The sequence below is a fragment of the Oncorhynchus gorbuscha genome, linkage group LG11, assembly GCF_021184085.1.
Source record: "Oncorhynchus gorbuscha isolate QuinsamMale2020 ecotype Even-year linkage group LG11, OgorEven_v1.0, whole genome shotgun sequence".
Lineage (NCBI taxonomy): Eukaryota > Metazoa > Chordata > Actinopteri > Salmoniformes > Salmonidae > Oncorhynchus > Oncorhynchus gorbuscha.
Genome location: NC_060183.1, coordinates 53,251,712 through 53,269,547, shown reverse-complemented (window position 1 = coordinate 53,269,547; position 17,836 = coordinate 53,251,712). Strand labels below are relative to the sequence as shown.

The following is a 17,836-nucleotide window of genomic DNA, read 5'->3' as shown; positions in this document are numbered from 1 at the left end:
ATTCAAACAGGCAAGTAGATGTGTTTTCATCCAGGTGCAAAATAGTCGAGCGTGAGAAGACCTTTTCTTGCCATTAATTATGTTACAGCATGTCACACACACAATAGTGTGTCTCTTTACTTGTACACATGATGGTGTTGACTACTGTCCCAGAGATATGTATATCACCTGTCTGTGGAATTTGATGGCCTCCACAAAATTTCCCAACAAGTAGTGGGTGTTGCCTAGGTTACCAAAGGCCCTGCCCTGAGCAGCTCGGTCGCCCAGCTCTTTGACCAGACACAGATTCATCCTGTAGGAGAGAGGAGGACTTGAGTTAAAGTATCGTGTACCAATTGTGTTTTACACAAATTATACAAAAGTCTCATTTTTGTTGTCTTGAACTAAAAATAATATTTTTTATGCTGTGGTTGCACAAAGTAAACAGTAGAGTACTTCAGTAGTTATGAAAGCTTTGATGTCGGAAACTGGCTTGTCAGTGTGTTGTCATTCAAAACCGAAGGCCTGAGCAAGCCTCTCAGTGTGTCCACAGGGGATCGTGTACTACAGTTTTGACTGTAAAGGCATTTCCCTTTTATCCCACTCCTCCACAGACTGATTCAGGTAGTGTTCATTGCCTGCAGAGATTTTGAAGGAGCTAATAGCCCAGTGGGATATTTCAATCATATGCATGGTGTCTGTGCTGTGTGCATGGATGGGTGCATGCCTGCTTGTGTTCTTGCATGTAGACTACGTAGGTGTTCCTGTGCACATGTACAAGCATGTGTATACAGCTTAACACTCACTCATAGAAGCTAGTAGCCCTTTGCAGTGTATCTCTGACGACTGGTGGGAGGTCCCCAGGGTCCTGGGTACAGCCCCATAGCTGCTGCTTTCCTTTGGCATGGAACACATTCCCTATATTATACAGAGCCCTGGCCTCTCCCACCTGGTCAGACGCAAAGGGGAAAAGAAGGCAAATAGAGACATTGGAAGAGGGTATTAGGGTATTTTTCAACTGATAGCATGGACCACAGTGAAATGTATTTTCAATACAATGCCCCGTTCCCCAAAATCTGATAAATGGTACTTAACAGTTGCAATCCTCCAATCCAGTGTGTGTGTGTGTGTGTGTGTGTGTGTGTGTGTGTGTGTGTGTGTGTGTGTGTGTGTGTGTGTGTGTGTGTGTGTGTGTGTGTGTGTGTGTGTGTGTGTGTGTGTGTGTGTGTGTGTGTGTGTGTGTGTGTGTGTGTGTGTGTGTGTGTGTGTGTGTGTGTGTGCTACCTTGTCCCCCTGCTCTTGAGAGATGTCCAGGTGTCTCTGACAGCACACCGTTGCCTCGTCGAAGCGCCCCAAAACCTTCAGTGTGTTTCCAAGGTTACCGCTGGCTTTTCCCTCCCCTATCCTGTCCCCTATTGTCCTGTAAATAGAGACCGTATCTCATTATCAGTCATGGTTTTGAAGTAATAATCACTGCATACATAGCCTGAGTCCCAGATCTGTTTGTGATGTCTTGCGAAATCCATTGCTCATTGTCAATACAAAAACACACATGCTACTGCTTAGACTTAGCGCTTAGGTCATCAAATCAACTGTTTAAGTGGTCCCTACCTTCTTAGGACAGGGTTCCAGTTGTCCTGCTGTTATTGTAATGTACTGTAACTCAGCACCAGCCCTCTGGGTTTGTAGTCGCCAGGCTAACAACTGCACAACTCTCCACAGGAGACGGACTTAGTCATCTGAGCTAAATACCATGGGGGTCTCATCAAAATGAACACTATCAAAACCTGCATCTTTCTTCTAGGAGGGCATCAGGCATACAAGTCAAACAAGTAATGGGGGGGGGGGTCGATACAGTTCATTATCGGAATATTATTTGTGACATGTTTTGTTCTCTTTTTAAGTAGGGAGCCAATTTGTTTTCAGCACTTTTTTTATTTCCGTGACTGATCAAAACTTGTTTTGTCATGGCTTTCTCTTGTCCCTCTGCAGCAGACATATGGTAAGCAATATGTTTGAAATAGTTGAATTGCAATTAAATCTAATTATCGAATCACAATGCATATAGAATTGTGAGAATCGGAATGCATATCAGCACCAAAGTATCGTGATATGTCGTGAGGTCCCTGGAAATTCCCAGCCCTACCTTATATAGTATGCAACCCATAGCTAAGGATAACTGTTTACATACTCTCTTGTGCTTCATGAATTACTTTAGTCTAAATGACATATACATCCATTGTACTGTATAAAACATATTCATACCATAGGTTGAAATACTTTAACTACAATTTGAATCCATAATCAGACATGATGAGGTCTGGTATTCCATGGCCTCACCTGGCCAGAGTGAGGTCATGTCTGTGGTACTCCAGAGCCTTGCCGTATTCCTTCAGGTAAAAGTAGGCGTTGCCCAGTTGGCTGTAGATGGCACTGAGGGTCTTCAGGTCTTCTGTTCCCACCTGCACAGCCGCCTCGAAAAACGCTGTCCCCCCTTTAAAGTCCCCTGCCTTACACAGCCTCTCTCCCTCCAGGGCCAACTCCAGACATGAGGCCTCCATCCTGAACACACACACACACGGACACACACACAGGGACAGAGAAAAAGAGAATGTCAGTATTACAGCCTCAGGGTGCGAAACAGTGCGCCTATGAAGGTACCATGGCAATGGTGTCCGAAAACTGTCATTAACAATGAAAAGTTTATTCCTAAATGTCTCCATGGCAACAGTGTCTGAATCAATATCACTGTGTGGTTACCACAGCAACAGTGTCAGAAGAAAAACTTGCCTTGACATAAGCACCTTGGAGATGTAGTCTTTTCAGCTCCTTGATCTCATCTCTATCTCTCCATAACACTACTGTTTAAAAGTCCAGTTTATATAGTGAAGATAAATGACACGTATTTTCTACCCTGCATTGAGAATCCGTGTCTCATCCTCCCAGAGCTGTCCAGCCCACACACTCTAGTTCAGTCTGTTTTAACCAGGCTAGTGTTGATGCGCTGCAGGTCTTAAATGCTGCATTTGGGAAAACACATCTCCACACTGACAATACGGAAGGAGAAAGAATTCATATCACTACACACAAATCCTCAAGCCCAATGAACATGCTCTGTGGAGCATCTCCTTGCCTCCTCAAGCACTGTATTTTTGTCAGTGTTGTCCAAGCTAAATATTTTTCAGTATACTGTAGGGCCTCCAACGTATAGCCCAAGAGTACAATTATCAAGTCTCTGGGTTTAGGCAATAAAATAACTGTTCATTATAAATCTGAAGAGAATAGAGGGCTCATATGCCAGAAATAACTGCTGTAGAGCCAGGTTCCTCTCGCCTTCCAGAATGCCTTAGTTACCATGGTTACATAATACCATGCATGCCTAACCTCTTTCTGGACTTCACAACAGTTTCTGTCACTCAAAACTGTCCAAAATATTTGTAATATCAGCTAGCCTCATTCTTGAGACCATTCTAAGACCTTCCCCACAGTCATCTAAGAACCATTGATACGATGAAAGTAACTAGCCAATGTGGATTTGGTTATGTTATCGTTTGAAGCGCAAAAGATAATGCCACTTGTTCTTCAGCAAGCTCAGTGTAGAGTTCAGTGTAGATTAGCCCCACAGTGTAATCCATATGTATATATATATGATTAGTAGCACATTATTTTACGGTACACTATTTCCCTGGTATTTACTTAGAAATGACTTAATATTACACAACAATTACTCCTTTATGCCAATTTCCAAGGGGTTGACAACAACAAAAAATCTTAAATACCGTAAGACTTATGACTCATGCAGCACCTGACACTAATTTGTCCCAAATAGGTTGAATATGCAGCCAACCAATACCCTTGCAGTCAGCATCTAGGCTATATGTTGAGCAAATGCCTTAATAGTACAGTAAAATAAAGTGCTACATCTGAGCCTGCTGTTGGCAGAACTTCAACCAGTACCTGTGTTTCTGTTTGGTGCGGGTCTTCTCGACGTACACCCCCAGCTCCAGCCTTATGGGCCTCAGCAGGGCCCGGGGTCTGAAGCCCCGGTGGACCAGCCTGCACACTGCACTCTGGGCCCCAGTGAGATGGCAAGAGTTAGATGACATGGGATACCAGGTCAGCTAAAGGCACTCCTCAGCTGCAGGGATGTGTGGCATGAGGTGGAACTTTAGGGTGGCGATGAACTTGAATTCAAAATCTCATGTATGCTAATGTAATACACTCAAGTGTTCTGCTAGAGAATCCAGGAGAAAAACATAGCAATACTATGCTGCCACCAGGATACACATACACACAGCCGGGTTTGGATTTCAGGCGTTGTATTACCCTAATAAGTCTATATGAACGCAGATGTCCGATTTGATTAATTACTCCATAGTTGAATACACCAACGTTGGCAACAGTGCATCCAAACCATTTGGACAGAATCCCATTGGAGATACTATGCACGCTTTAAAGCCCTGTTCCTCAGGTGTCCTCAAATGCTGCCCAAAGTACCACCGATGAATGTCTGAAGCTATTCGGGACAATGATAAGAATCGCCAAAACCCATTGAGATTAGAACACAAACTTCTAACAAATCAACAAAGTTAGTCCTTCCAACACTGCAGATGTCTTCTATGGATATCCACAAATGTAAAACTCCCCAATTCCACAGAAGCACTATGAGGCAGGCTAACAGGTGAGTCAGTAAATGACTGTATAGTCCTCCCTAAGTAGTATTGTGTGGTCCTTCTCTCAACCAGCACTGAGTACTGTAGTCAATCCCGCTGAGCCAAGCTGAGAGAAGGGGAAGTATCTTGGAGCGAGGATCCTGGGTGACTGCTGGTGACGACAGTGTGACACAAGCGTCTCTCAGCAGGACCGGTGCCCCGGTGTGAGAGAGAGCGAGAGAGAAAATAGAGAGAAAGGAAGGAAGAGAGAAATGAAACAAGTGAGCGATACAAATAGGCAGGTTTACAAATCGGAGACAAATTGCAGTGAGTACACAATTTATTTTGATTCCATTAAATATGGAATATTTGGCATTATATTTTTGGCTGGTATATTTCTTGAATCAGGGTGCTTTTGATGTATAGAGTAAAGAGCCTGAGTTGTATATCATCAGTTTTCATTTGAGCGAAGCACAGGCCTCGGGAAGGGAAAATAGGACACATTGGCTGTTGGTCTTTGAGACGGTTTCCCATGGTTACTGGGTTGGACTAGTGTAGGGTAAGAAGGCTAAGAGGTTTTTGGCTTAGATGGATCCTTTAGCCCCCGAAGGGACAGATTTACTCAACCTTTGCATTAGATTGATATCTGCAGTGCCTGCTGCAGCCGGGCCAAACCAGATAAGGCAACTGCTGAACATAATCTGCTCAAAAATCCATTAATTCCTTCATTGTTATTATCATAAATAGAAATATTACTGTTGAGAAACAAACATTATGAATTAAGTTTTCAATAAGCTACCCAGGAAAGAGTTGAAGTTAGCTCATATAAATTATATGTAGCCTCAGAAACAAATTGATGAGATGAGTAATTTGCTAATCTTAGATCAAATGAATATATTAGCCATTTCTGATACTCACTTATACAGTACACTTGATGATACAGCAGAAGGAATACACGGATATAACATCTATAGAAAATACAGGAATATCTACGGGGGAGATGTTAATGTACGTATGTAAATGTGTGACGTGATATTTCGTATGTACAGTTGAAGTCGGAATTTTACATACACCTTAGCCAAATACATTTAAACTCAGTTTTTCACAATTCCTGACATTTAATTCTAGTAATAATTCCCTGTCTTAGGTCACCACTTTATTTTAGTAATGTGAAATGTCAGAATAATAGTAGAGAATGATTTATTACAGCTTTTATTTCTTTCATCTCATTCCCAGTGGGTCAGAAGTTTACACGCATACATGCAATTAGTATTTGGTAGCATTGCCTTGAAATTGTTTAACTTGGGTTCAAATGTTTTGGGTAGCCTTCCACAAGCTTCCTACAATAAGTTGGGTGAATTGTGGCCCATTCCTCCTGACAGAGGTGATGTAACTGAGTCAGGTCTCCTTGCTCGCACACGCTTTTTCAGTTCTGCCCACAAATTTTCTATAGGATTGAGGTCAAGGCTTTGTAATGGCCACTCCAATACCTTGACTTTGTTGTCCTTAAGACATTTTGCCACGACTTTGGAAGTATGCTTGGGGTCATTGTCCATTTGGATAACCCATTTGTGACCAAACTTTAACTTCCTGACTGATGTCTTGAGATGTTGCTTCAATATATCCATATAATTTTCCTCACTCATGATGCCATCTATCTTGTGATGTGCACAAGTCCCTCCTGCAGCAAAGCACCCCCACAACATGATGCTGCCACCCCCATGCTTCACGGTTGAGATGGTGTTCTTCAGCTTGCAAACATCCCTTCATTTCCTCCAAACAGAACAATGGTCATTATAGCCAAACAGTTCTATATGTGTTTCATCAGACCAGAGGACATTTCTCCAAAAAGTATGATCTTTGTCCCCATGTGCAGCGCAAACCGTAGTCTGGCTTTTTTATGGCGGTTTTGGAGCAAAGGCTTCTTCCTTGCTGAGTGGCCTTTCAGGTTATGTCGATTATAGGACTCGTTTTACTGTGGATATAGATACTTTTGTACCTGTTTCCTCCAGCATCTTCACAAGGTCCTTTGCTGTTGTTCTGGGATTGATTTGCACTTTTCGCATCAAAGTACTTTCATTTCTAGGAGACAGAATGCCTCTCCTTCCTGAGCGGTATGACAGCTGCGTGGTCCCATGGTGTTAATACTTGCATATTATTGTTTGTACAGATGAACGTGGTTCCTTCAGGCCTTTGGAAATTGCTCCCAAGGATGAACCAGACTTGTGGAGTTCTATAATTTGGTTGATTTCTTTTGATTTCACCATGATGTCAGGCAAAGAGGCACTGAGATTGAAGGTAGGCCTTGAAATACATCCACAGGTACACATCCAATTGACTCAAATGATGTCAATTAGCCTATCAGAAGGTTCTACAGCTTGACATGTCCTAACTGACTTGCCAAAACTATAGTTTGTTAAGAAAAGTTTGGAGTGGTTGAAAATTAGTTTTTTAATGACTCCAACCTAAGTATGTAAACTTCTGACTTCAACTGCCTTCGGAAAGTATTCAGACCCCTCAACTTTTTCCAGGTTTTTTTTTTACGTTACAGCCTTTTTCTAAAATTGCTAAACTTGTTTTCCCCCCCTCAGTCTATACACACAAGCCATAATGACATAGCAAACAAAACAAAAAAACGTTTTAGCTAATTTATTAATTGAAATCACATTTACATAAGTATCCAGACCCTTTACTCAGTACTTTGTTGTAGCACCTTTTGGCAGTGATTACAGCCTCTACAAGTTTGGCACACCTGTATTGGGGAGTTAGTCACATTCTTCTCTGCAGATGATCTCATGCTCTGTCCGGTTGGATGGGGAGCGTTGCTTCACAGCTATTTTCAGGTCTCTCCAGATGTTCTACTGGGTTCAAGACCGGGCTCTGGCTGGGCCACTCAAAGACATTCAGAGACTTGTCCTGAAGCCACTCCTGTATTGTCACATTGTCACTCTGCTGCACGCCTGATTGGTGGAGTGCTGCAGAGATGGTTGTCCTTATGGAAGGTTCTCCCATCTCCACAGAGGAACTCTAGAGCTCCGTCAGAGCGCAAAAATGTCAACAAAAAGAAACAACAGTTTTTACTCTGTGAAATAAAGATTTAATACATTTTAGAATGAGGCTGTAACACAACAAAATGTGTGAAAGGTCAAGGCATCTGAATACTTTCCCCATGCAGTGTATACAGTACTTCCATTCATTTTTTAAACTGGTACCATGCGACCTTCAGATGTTGTGTGAGGCCTGTGGGCATCCTAGAGCAACACAATCGACACGTACGTGCTGGTGAGTCTCACCTTTGCACAGAGGGGTGTGTAGCCCATACTATTGTGTATCCCAAACTGTTCGGATGCTACAGACAGAAGTTGGCAGATCGGCTGTACCGACTTCAGACAAGTCCCAAGATGCTTGTATGGGTTATAGAGCAAAACGGAGAACATCGTGAGAGTCCCATCCAGTGGCATAAAGTACTTAAGTAAAAATACTTTTTTGGGGTTATCTCTTCTTTACTATTTATATTTGAGAACTTTTACTTTTACTCCCCTACATTACTGTACTTTTTACTCCATACATTTCCTCTGACACCCAAAAGTATTCGTTAAATTTCGAATGCTTAGCAGGACAGGAAAACGATCCAATTCACACACTTATCAAAAGAACATCCCTGGTCATCCCTACTGACTGTCACGCCTTGGTCATTGTATTTTGTGTTTTTGTTATATGTTTGGGTAGGCCAGGGTGTGACATGGGTTTATATGTTGTTTTCGTATTGTGGTTTGTATTATTTGGGATCGCGGCTGATTAGGGGTGTTGTTAGGCTTGGCTGCCTGAGGCGATTCTCAATCAGAGTCAGGTGCTTATCGTTGTCTCTGATTGGGAACCGTATTTAGGGAGCCATAGTTTCGCTTTGTATTTTGTGGGTGATTGTACCTGTCTCTGTGTTGTAGTCACCAGATTGGCTGTAATTAGTTTCACGTTCCGTTCTGTTGTTTTTGTATTTAGTTTCAGTTATTTCATGTACCGCGTTTTTCATTCATTAAAGTCATGAGTAACCAACACGCTGCATTTCGGTCCGACTCTCTTCTTTCAACAGACGAACGCCGTTACACTGACTTTGATCTGGCAGACTCACTAAAGACATGTCTTGTTTGTAAATTATGTCTGAGTATTGGAGTGTGCCCCCGGATATCCGTAAATAAATAAAAGAAAATGGTGCTGTCTAGTTTCCTTAATATAAGGAACATAAAATTATTTTTACTTTGATACATAAGTATATTTAAAGCCAAATACTTTTAGACTTTTACTCAAGTAGTATTTTACTGGGTGAGTAACTTTTTTTACTTGAGTAATTTTCTATTAACGGATCTTTACTTTTACTCAAGTATGACAATTCTGTACTTTCTCCACCACTGGTCTCATCTTTCAATAGAGAGGTCATAACAGTTTGTAGGCCAAACCCTCCGGACACTACAGACGATTTCGTGAGGAGCTAATTTTTTTTATTATTTAAAAAAAATTCAGGACGTCTCATTGTCAGACGAACACTGGTCTAGCTCTGTCACATTTCACAGATGTGGAAGTGCGACATAGGCGGATGCGGTGGATTGAGACGCAACCAATGCAAAAAAAACTGCATACCTGTAGCTTAAACTGACATATTTTTATAGGGATTTTATTTATATTATGCTAATAAAATGTCCACAGGGTCGCGGACATCGACCTTAGGGGGGTTTAAACCCTAAATTGGTAGCTATATCGTTGTTCGCGATTTGCTGTGAGGCCTGTACTTATTCATTGAGTGTGAAAAACAAATCATCGATGAGTTATGAGTGTTCAGCGGGAGCTAATACAAATATGCTAATTTAACACAGGAAATGTGTAGTAGAATATTTACCAAAGCATATGATATCCGAATTCTCATTCACACGGTGAGGTAACTGAAGGAGCCAGGGGCACATTCAGCAGGATGTAACGTTTTGTTAAATTCAGAGAAATATGCTATGTATCACAAATATGCCTCTCTGACATGTAGAATAAGGAATCCCGTCGGTTCTATTCATGCATTTCTATCTGCAACGGTCCACAAAGTTTGGCTACTGGACGCGGCCCGATTTGAAGCCAGGATAAACCTCTAAAGAGTGGAATCAAAAAGGGAGCCATGGTTACTCTGGGCCAGAGATGGATAGTACTCTAAAAGGAATAATACATTTTCCTTCCGTGACAGTTGGTCTTTGCATAGTAACACTAAGTCTCCATAATATCCCAGTAGAAAAGGATGTCGTGGTTTTATTGAAGATTTGGGAGTCTGTGTGCAAAAATGTGGAGTGGAATTATGGTTTAGTCTGGAAAAGGGATATTTGTTATTGTAGCATGCTTCTTGATGTTTTCATTTTACATTGGATGTTTTCATTAATTACTTTATAGTTGAGGACAATGAGGAAATTACAATGAGCGAGAGGGCGAGGTCTTTAATAAGCTTACACCACTGAATGTCAAATACTTCTAGACAAACAATAATTACACAGCATGTCATAAAACACCCTCATGCCGCTGGGCCACAAAGTAGTCGCATAAAAATGTGGTGTGTGTGACCACAGAGACTTCGTTTAGTCTTAAAAGTACCGTTATAAATTCAAACGAGGTCAAACGATTTCCTCTTTCCCAGAAACGATATGGATACTTGGATCATGTTTCTTGCATAAAGCTCCCAGATGTTGGCTGTGAACTTTTTAAAGACATATGTAGAGTGCGCTTTCTCTTCTCTGAAGGGACGTTATATTGGGAAAGTATATATTTCCAATTGTAAAACGGGCACAAGCTTCATCTGTGTGGCCTGAACTCAAGACCCCAGCAGTAGTCAAGCATTATAGTGCCAATACAAAACGGAAGATGTCGTTGTTCTGATTGCATAATCGGGGTTATTTTTACATGACCTTTCCCTTGGAAAAGAGGCAAGAGGGTCATTGGGGACAGTTGAGATGAACAAGTGACAGACAAAGTCCTAACTGAAGATGTGTGAGTAACATTGACCCGGCAGACAGACAAAGGTAGTAAAAAAAACAAGAGAAATGCACTGACATAAATCTTACATTATTGGCATGTATTGGAGGGTTTTTAGACCTGGCTCCCATACTGTATTTTCCCTGTGGCTGTTCTAAGAATGTGTCTGTGTGGTAAAGTCTGCCATGCTCTCCTCTGATTACTGCTCAACTTGGTCTGTTTAGAGACCAGCATCCCGGCATGCTAGCTCAACACTCATCATGGCAGCCCCCGGTTACACGTCATCGTTGGTCAGTTTACAGGAAGTGAGTTTTGTTAGTTCATCAGAGGTGGCTGTGTCATTGGTCGGTCACACTTATCAGACGAATGGGTGAACTTAAATGTATCTGTCTGAGAGAAGAAAAGGTTTTGGTAGAATTTGACGTAATTGATGTAATTTAACTGTAAAAATGTATTACCTTGTGGCATGAACACAACCAGTCATGATGCACGGGCTCCAGCAGGTATACAGGTATATTTCACTGGTCACCCCCAAAGCCAATTCCTCCTTTGGCCGCCTTTCCTGAAGCTGGAGACTAAAAGCTGGAGACTAAAATCTCCCTCACTAACTTTAAGCATCAGCTGTCAGAACAGCTCACAGACCACTGTACCTGTACATAGCCCATCCAACTACCTCATTTCCATACTGTTATTTATTTATTTTGCTACTTTGCACCCCAGTATCTCTACTTGCATATTCATCTTCTGCACATCTATCACTCCAGTGTTTTAATTGCGAAATTGTAATTATTTTGCCACTATGGCCTATTTATTGCCTTACCTCCCTTATCTTACCTCATTAGCACACTGTATATAAGACTTATTCTATTGTTTTATTGACTCTGATTGGTTATTCCATGTGTAACTCTGTTGTTTGTCGCACTGCTTTGCTTTATCTTGGCCATGTCGCAGTTGTAAATGAGAAGTTGTTTTCAACTGGCCTACCTGGTTAAATAAAGGTGAAAAATGTAAGAAAATTATTGCTGAAAGACCTTTGTACGTGAAAGTCATTTTTTGTCATTGCCTTGTGGTCACTTGTGTTAGGCTTATAGCTATTTTGTTGAATATTCTTTGTCCAAATTCAATTAAACATTTATATTGAATGTGCTGTGTGCCATATCTGCTTTTATTGAAAAATGAATACTTAACTCTGAAGTAATGAAAATCGACTATTTTCTTAGCACCCCCACGTATTGGTAAAGCCCCCCCCACCCCCCCCCCCCCACCCCGCCATGTCTGCATATGAAATGGGGAATTTACTAACAAAACAAAAAATTAAAGGGCAAACAATTCACACGATGAATGCGCAAGAACTGGCGAGAGACAGGAGAGCTGAGCGCATGCATTCTGGTGAGCGATGGCCTATTTCTTCACAACACACCCCTCCACTTCTTTTTGTCCCAACAATTTAAATTATACTCAAGCGAAACAGTACCCCTCTGTCTTACTATATATAGCCCATATATCTGATGCCGTCTGGCCAAAAAGAGTATGACATGCCATAATGTTTTTGTTCAGACAGCATCAGATACTGTACATGGGTTACACATACTGAGACAGGGGCGCTGTTCTGCTCGCTCGGAAGCTTTACCTGAGATTGATGCGTCTTTGTTACGGAGCCATCTCGGTCAAATAATTAAATAATATTTTATCTGGACAGGTAAGGAGGTATGGTAGGGTGGACAAGGCCCCCTAAAGCCCACCCATAACGCCAGCCCTGAATCAGTAGCATAACTTTTGGATTACACACATTCATTATAGTAATCTGATTTACTTTCAGTTACTTTGATTACTTTCCCCTTTGAGGCATTAGAAGACAAGTGATCCATCAAATGTATTTAATGTGTCATCAGTGGTCTCTGACTTGTGATCAGACTCGCTCAGGTGGAACAAACTTAACTTCAATGCTAAATTGAATGTTATTGAGAAAACAACAATTTGTAAATATTTTCCTTTCTGAATTTAAAAGTAATCCAATAAATAATAATCTACTTTTTCAAAAATATTTTTAATCTGATTACAATATACTATGTAATCTGTTTACTCCCCAACTCTGCAAATTAGTCTGTACTCAGTTTAGGGTGAAAAAGTGAGAGATCAGTCCCAAATGGTAAAATATTTGATGACTTGTGGTGGAATGCCCATCCACCAAAATCTCTGATTTCAAAGCTAATATGTAATTTAGACCAGGAAATACACCACTAATAAAATCAGACTAACATTCTCTGCCTTAATATTTGGCACAAACTGATATCAATGTCAATGTAATAGTAATGCGTCTCATTTTATTCGATAAACATATAGATCTGTACCACAGACTTGTGGCTTTCTGACCAAGCTTTCCAGTTCTCCAGTTTCTCCCATCCACCATAATGACAAGGCCAGCAATTATTGGACTATGGTGAGTTTCCTCTGGTTCTGATAAAGGTTACTACTATATTTCTCGGTCTGAGACCTGAACACAGTTGTTTGCCTTCAGTTTCAGTTGAAATAGCTCTATAACCACCCACGTTAATCAAATCTGAGTGTGGGCATGAGTGTCAAGGTGACACAGTTCAGATCTGTCCTGTTACATTTGGCAAGGCCAGAGTATGTGTCGTATGCTTGGCTGAATGTGTATATGATTCTGGGTACTATGATACTGTTCTCTTGGCTGTGTCCTTGTTTGGCTCAGGAGCGCTGTGCTCAGAGTACTAATCCGACCATAATTACAGCGAGGCAAGGCTGGTTGTCAGGGGAAACCAAAGAAACTCTCCAGGAATGTTTTTTCTCCTCAGTAAGTGTCCCTTTCAGTTTTGGCTGATCCCTGTCTTCCCCTCCTTCTCTCCTCTCTGTTTTTCCTTCTCTATCTTTCTCTTTCTCCTAGACACTCACACTATAATAGATGGTGTCAACAGATTTTACTGTCTGTGGAATTGGGAGAAAGTCTGAAGGAATGTAACCAGAAAAATGTATATTAATATCACATTAATACCACATTCAATGCCTCTTAAAATAGACTGATTTAACAGCGATGGCGCACTTTGCTTGAGGAGAAAGGTTTGGTTTATGCCATTTTAAGGACCTCAAAAGATCTCAGTATGCATGTGAGCAGGTTATTCTTGATACACAGGTAGCTGCGTTCATCTCTCCAAGAAGCATGAACACACAACCACAAACAGGGTGTGCAACTTCAGGTCATGATGAGGCCTTCATATTACAATGTCATAGAGGTTTCCTGAATCCTTTTATTTATTGCTCTTATAGTCTAGCTACATCAATTGAATGCAATAGATAATGGAATAACTTGTCATTGACTATTTTGACAGAGGAAAACCTATTGGTCACGGACAGATGGAGTGCCAGACACTTTCAGCTCTGTACAGGAACACCGACATTAGCTCTGGGACTAATGGATAGTCATCTACTGGGTTAGGAAACAGAGAGGGTCTGAAGCACCTCCTCAGAGCTGAACCTCTCCATACTCCAGCATTGTTGTCTGCACTGCCCACAAAGCCATGAATGGATTGTTGTGTATCAAACACAGACAGATGAAAGAGACTTTATTTAGCTTGTGATGAAAAAATTGCCCCAGACAATGCCCTGCTGTTGACTAATCTGTGTTTTTTTCCCCTTTACTCACGACACAAACACACACGTGGACGCATACACATACACACGGAGTACCATATAGGGTTGTTCCATTTCATTTCAATCATTTTTTTGACCACAACCCTTTTGATTTGAACCAAAGTGTATTAGCCCATTGAAGAAGTGGTCAGCAAGTTACTTTATGAACTTGAATGCCAAAATGTTTAGGAGATACGGTAGGTGTGCTCAAAGTTTATTTCGCACACCCTAACTGAGTTTTATCATTTGAAAGTTTATAAACAGGATAGTCCGATTATTTAATATTTCCTTGAAAAATAAGTTAAATAGCAATGTCATTTTTGGACCTTTTAATGTCCTCAAATGTCAACTTAGAATATAAATTCCCATGTATCTATATTTCAATAGGAGTCATATGGAAGATTGACAGTATCATTTAAAAACAACTGATATTCTATTTCAAGTCCGTATTATCTGATGTGTGGACCTCCGACCATCTTTGTGCTACCATTTAAGTTCAAATTTCGATTTTTATTCCCATTTGAGTGAACTTATCAGCGAAAACATGACACCCACCCTGTATTCAAGAGCATGTTGTGTCTCAACCAAAGACGGGCACAACCCAAAGAGCTGAGATGATGTAAAATAGGGTCTGAACCACAACATATGCAAACATGAAAAAAAAAACTGAGTTTACATGTTTTTAGATCATTTACGGCAAAGGTGAAAATGATGACACATTTTCTGTTGTTGTAGATATTATACAATGGCTTTTAAATTATTATATCAAACAATGGTTTATTTTCTCCAGTGATGAAGGCCGATGTCTCATGGCAGGGTGGTGAATGCAAAATGGGTGAACTTTGAGCACCTCTGTCTCCTGAAAGGTTGGGCAAATATGTCGAAAGTTTTGTTCAAATCAAAAAGAGTTGCAGTTAAAAACTGAATTCAAATGGAACAAACCTAAACACACGTTGTGCATATTTACATACAACAGAAAAATGGGTTGTGTGTGTGTGTAACATATTTGGATAGTCCATCTGTAGACACTCTACAAACTATCTACTAACCCTCATCTAAACCCTAACCCTCATCTAAACCCTAACCCTTATTCCAAACTTAACCTTAGCAAGCAGTTGCTTATCAACAGATAGTACTGCATGACCATCTGCAGATGGAAATTACGGATTATCCAAATAAAGTGACCGAAAAACACAGGGTTAACCTGTGTATGTGTGTTTGAGAGAGAGGGTAGCGTGATGACCTCGCAGGCCCTGTGAATGTTCATTCACAACAGTCATTAACATTGCCAGCAGACATTTTTTTTTTTTTAAAGCTAATGAATCCAACATGGTCTTACTGCTGATTCAGACAATCCACACACACTTTGTGTATCCCTTACTAGTTTAGGACATTCGAATCTAGAATAAAACTGACACACCATTATTTTCACTGTCATACTTTCTATACAGTCTAATTAAACTGTCCATAATGTTTAACCTTAAAGAAGTGTGAAACCAATTGATATAGTGCAGTCAGTAGTATAGCACAGGAAGAGAACAGACAGAGGAGACAGAGAAAGGCATGGCTGTGCAAAGAAACGGGAAGATTCATACACCCCTAGACAGACTGTTGCATATACAAATCCACCAACCACAGATACCGACTTAACTGAGCAGCTGTGTGCTCTGCTTGTTTGTGTGTGTCAAATATTGAGCCCAATCTCAGCTGAGACACTCCACTCAGAATCCCACGTTCTTCATGGCCCCTTCCAGTCTGCTCATTCACTTAAGATCCCACAGAGCAACATCAAGATCAAAGTCTGGGAGAGGAAAGGCTAAGCTATCCAGGACCAAGGCCAGGAATGAGGCTTTGGCTGGAGCCTACTTCCAGGGAGCTGTAGCTATGCTAGCTCCCCTGTCTTGCCCTCCTCAGGCAGCCAGGCAGAGAGCCGGCAGCCCTTGTGTCTCTCAGCCCTGCTGCTCCCTCATCTCTCCCCGTCTTTCCAATCTCCTCCTCCCCACTAACAGGGTCTGTCAACCGTCCAGGCGTCCCACACCACACCACACTAACCCCCCCCCCCCCCCCCCCCACAGCTCGGGTCCTACCTCGTGTTGAGTCTCTTGCTGGCCAGATCCTGGTCCACACCGTTAGCAGACTGAGCCATGGGCAGTGTCCTCCAGTAGCTAGCCCTTCACAAATATTTATTCAAGCTGCTCAAGACCTCTTTCACTGTGCTGCTACTACCTCTTTCCTAGCAGCTCTCTCTGCCTCTCTCCCTCCCTCACTCGCTCTCAGCACAGCAATGGCAGATGCTGAGGAAGTTAGGTATTGTACAAATAAAGCCATATAAGGCAAGCCCCTCCCCCGCTGCTGATATCACAGAGTTGTGTGTGCGTACAAACAGGGCTGCTGACTAAAGGGTAAATTACAACTGTCTCTTGCTGTGTTCAGCCAGGCTGTATCACCGCCTGTTACGGCAACTGCACCACACACAATCGCAAGGCTCTCCAGAGTGTTGTGGGGGTCTGCACAACGAATCACCAGTGGCAAAGTACCTGCCCTCCAGGACACCTACAACACCCGATGTCACAGGAAGGCAAAAAAGATCAAGGACAATAACCACCCAAGCCACTGCCTGGTCACCCCGCTCCCATCCAGAAGGTGAGGTCAGTACAGATGCATCAAAGCTGGAACCGAGAGACTGAAAAACAGCTTCTATCTCAAGGCCATCAGATTGTTAAACTGCCACCACTAGCACAGAGAGGCGGCTGCCTACCTACGGACTTGATATCACTGGCCACTTTAATAAATGGAACACTAGTCACTTTAATAATGCCACTTTAAGAATGTTTACATATCTCGCATTACTCATCTCATATGTACAGTATATAATGTATACTGTATCATTCACTATCTATTGCATCTTAGCCGATCTGTCACTGCTCATCCTCATATTTTATACTTAAATATTATTATTCCTTTACTAGATTGTGTGTATTAGGTTTGGTTGTGGAATTGTTAGATATTGCCTGTTATATACTGTCGGATCTAGAAGCATAAGAATTTCGTTACACTCGCAACAACATCTGCTAACCATATGTACTGTATGTGACCAATAAAATTTGATTGGACATAGGTCGCACACACAGACAGGCTCTTTTTCTCACACTTCTCTTTGTTCTTTTCTTCTGTCTTACTGTATTCTGGTCTCTTTTCAAAGAACATAGCTAGACCTGTTTTTTTCCCACAGGGTCCTTTTCCCCAACTGACTTACCTCTAAGCTCCTCCAACTTCCATTTCTCACCATCTTTCACGTTACATTTAACCGTTTCCACCAGATCATATAAAATACTTTTTATATAGTTATTTTTTGTTTAACTCTTGAGAAACATGGCAGTGATGTTATCAATAGATAAGCTAGGCTCGGTCTGTGTTTATGGCAGGGTGATAACAAGTATGCTTTATGGATGCATGTATCATTTTAGAGATTGATTAAATAAGATCTTTAGCAATTTAAGCAGTGATTACAATATTTGATATTGCAAATTCTAATTACAAACATAACAGCTGTACAGTTA

At 41.4% G+C, this 17,836-nt stretch overlaps 1 protein-coding gene across 2 annotated transcripts in view; it reads right to left on the bottom strand.

Moving 5' to 3' along the window:
• The window catches only part of LOC124048938 (G-protein-signaling modulator 1-like), a 37,246-nt gene extending 20,704 nt beyond the window's left edge, over nt 1–16,542 (bottom strand). Inside the window, exons 1-5 of one of the 2 annotated variants that reach the window (XM_046370127.1) lie at nt 16,364–16,542; nt 2,320–2,541; nt 1,264–1,399; nt 786–928; nt 169–292 (exon numbers count right to left, since the gene is read on the bottom strand). In XM_046370127.1, the coding sequence (XP_046226083.1) occupies nt 169–292; nt 786–928; nt 1,264–1,399; nt 2,320–2,541; nt 16,364–16,422 (684 nt within the window). In that variant the 5' untranslated portion in view covers nt 16,423–16,542. Of the gene's footprint in view, nt 1–168; nt 293–785; nt 929–1,263; nt 1,400–2,319; nt 2,542–3,936; nt 4,101–16,363 lie in introns of those variants that run through there. The other variant, XM_046370126.1, reaches the window with a different exon arrangement.
• Between the last annotated feature and the right edge of the window lie 1,294 nt (nt 16,543–17,836).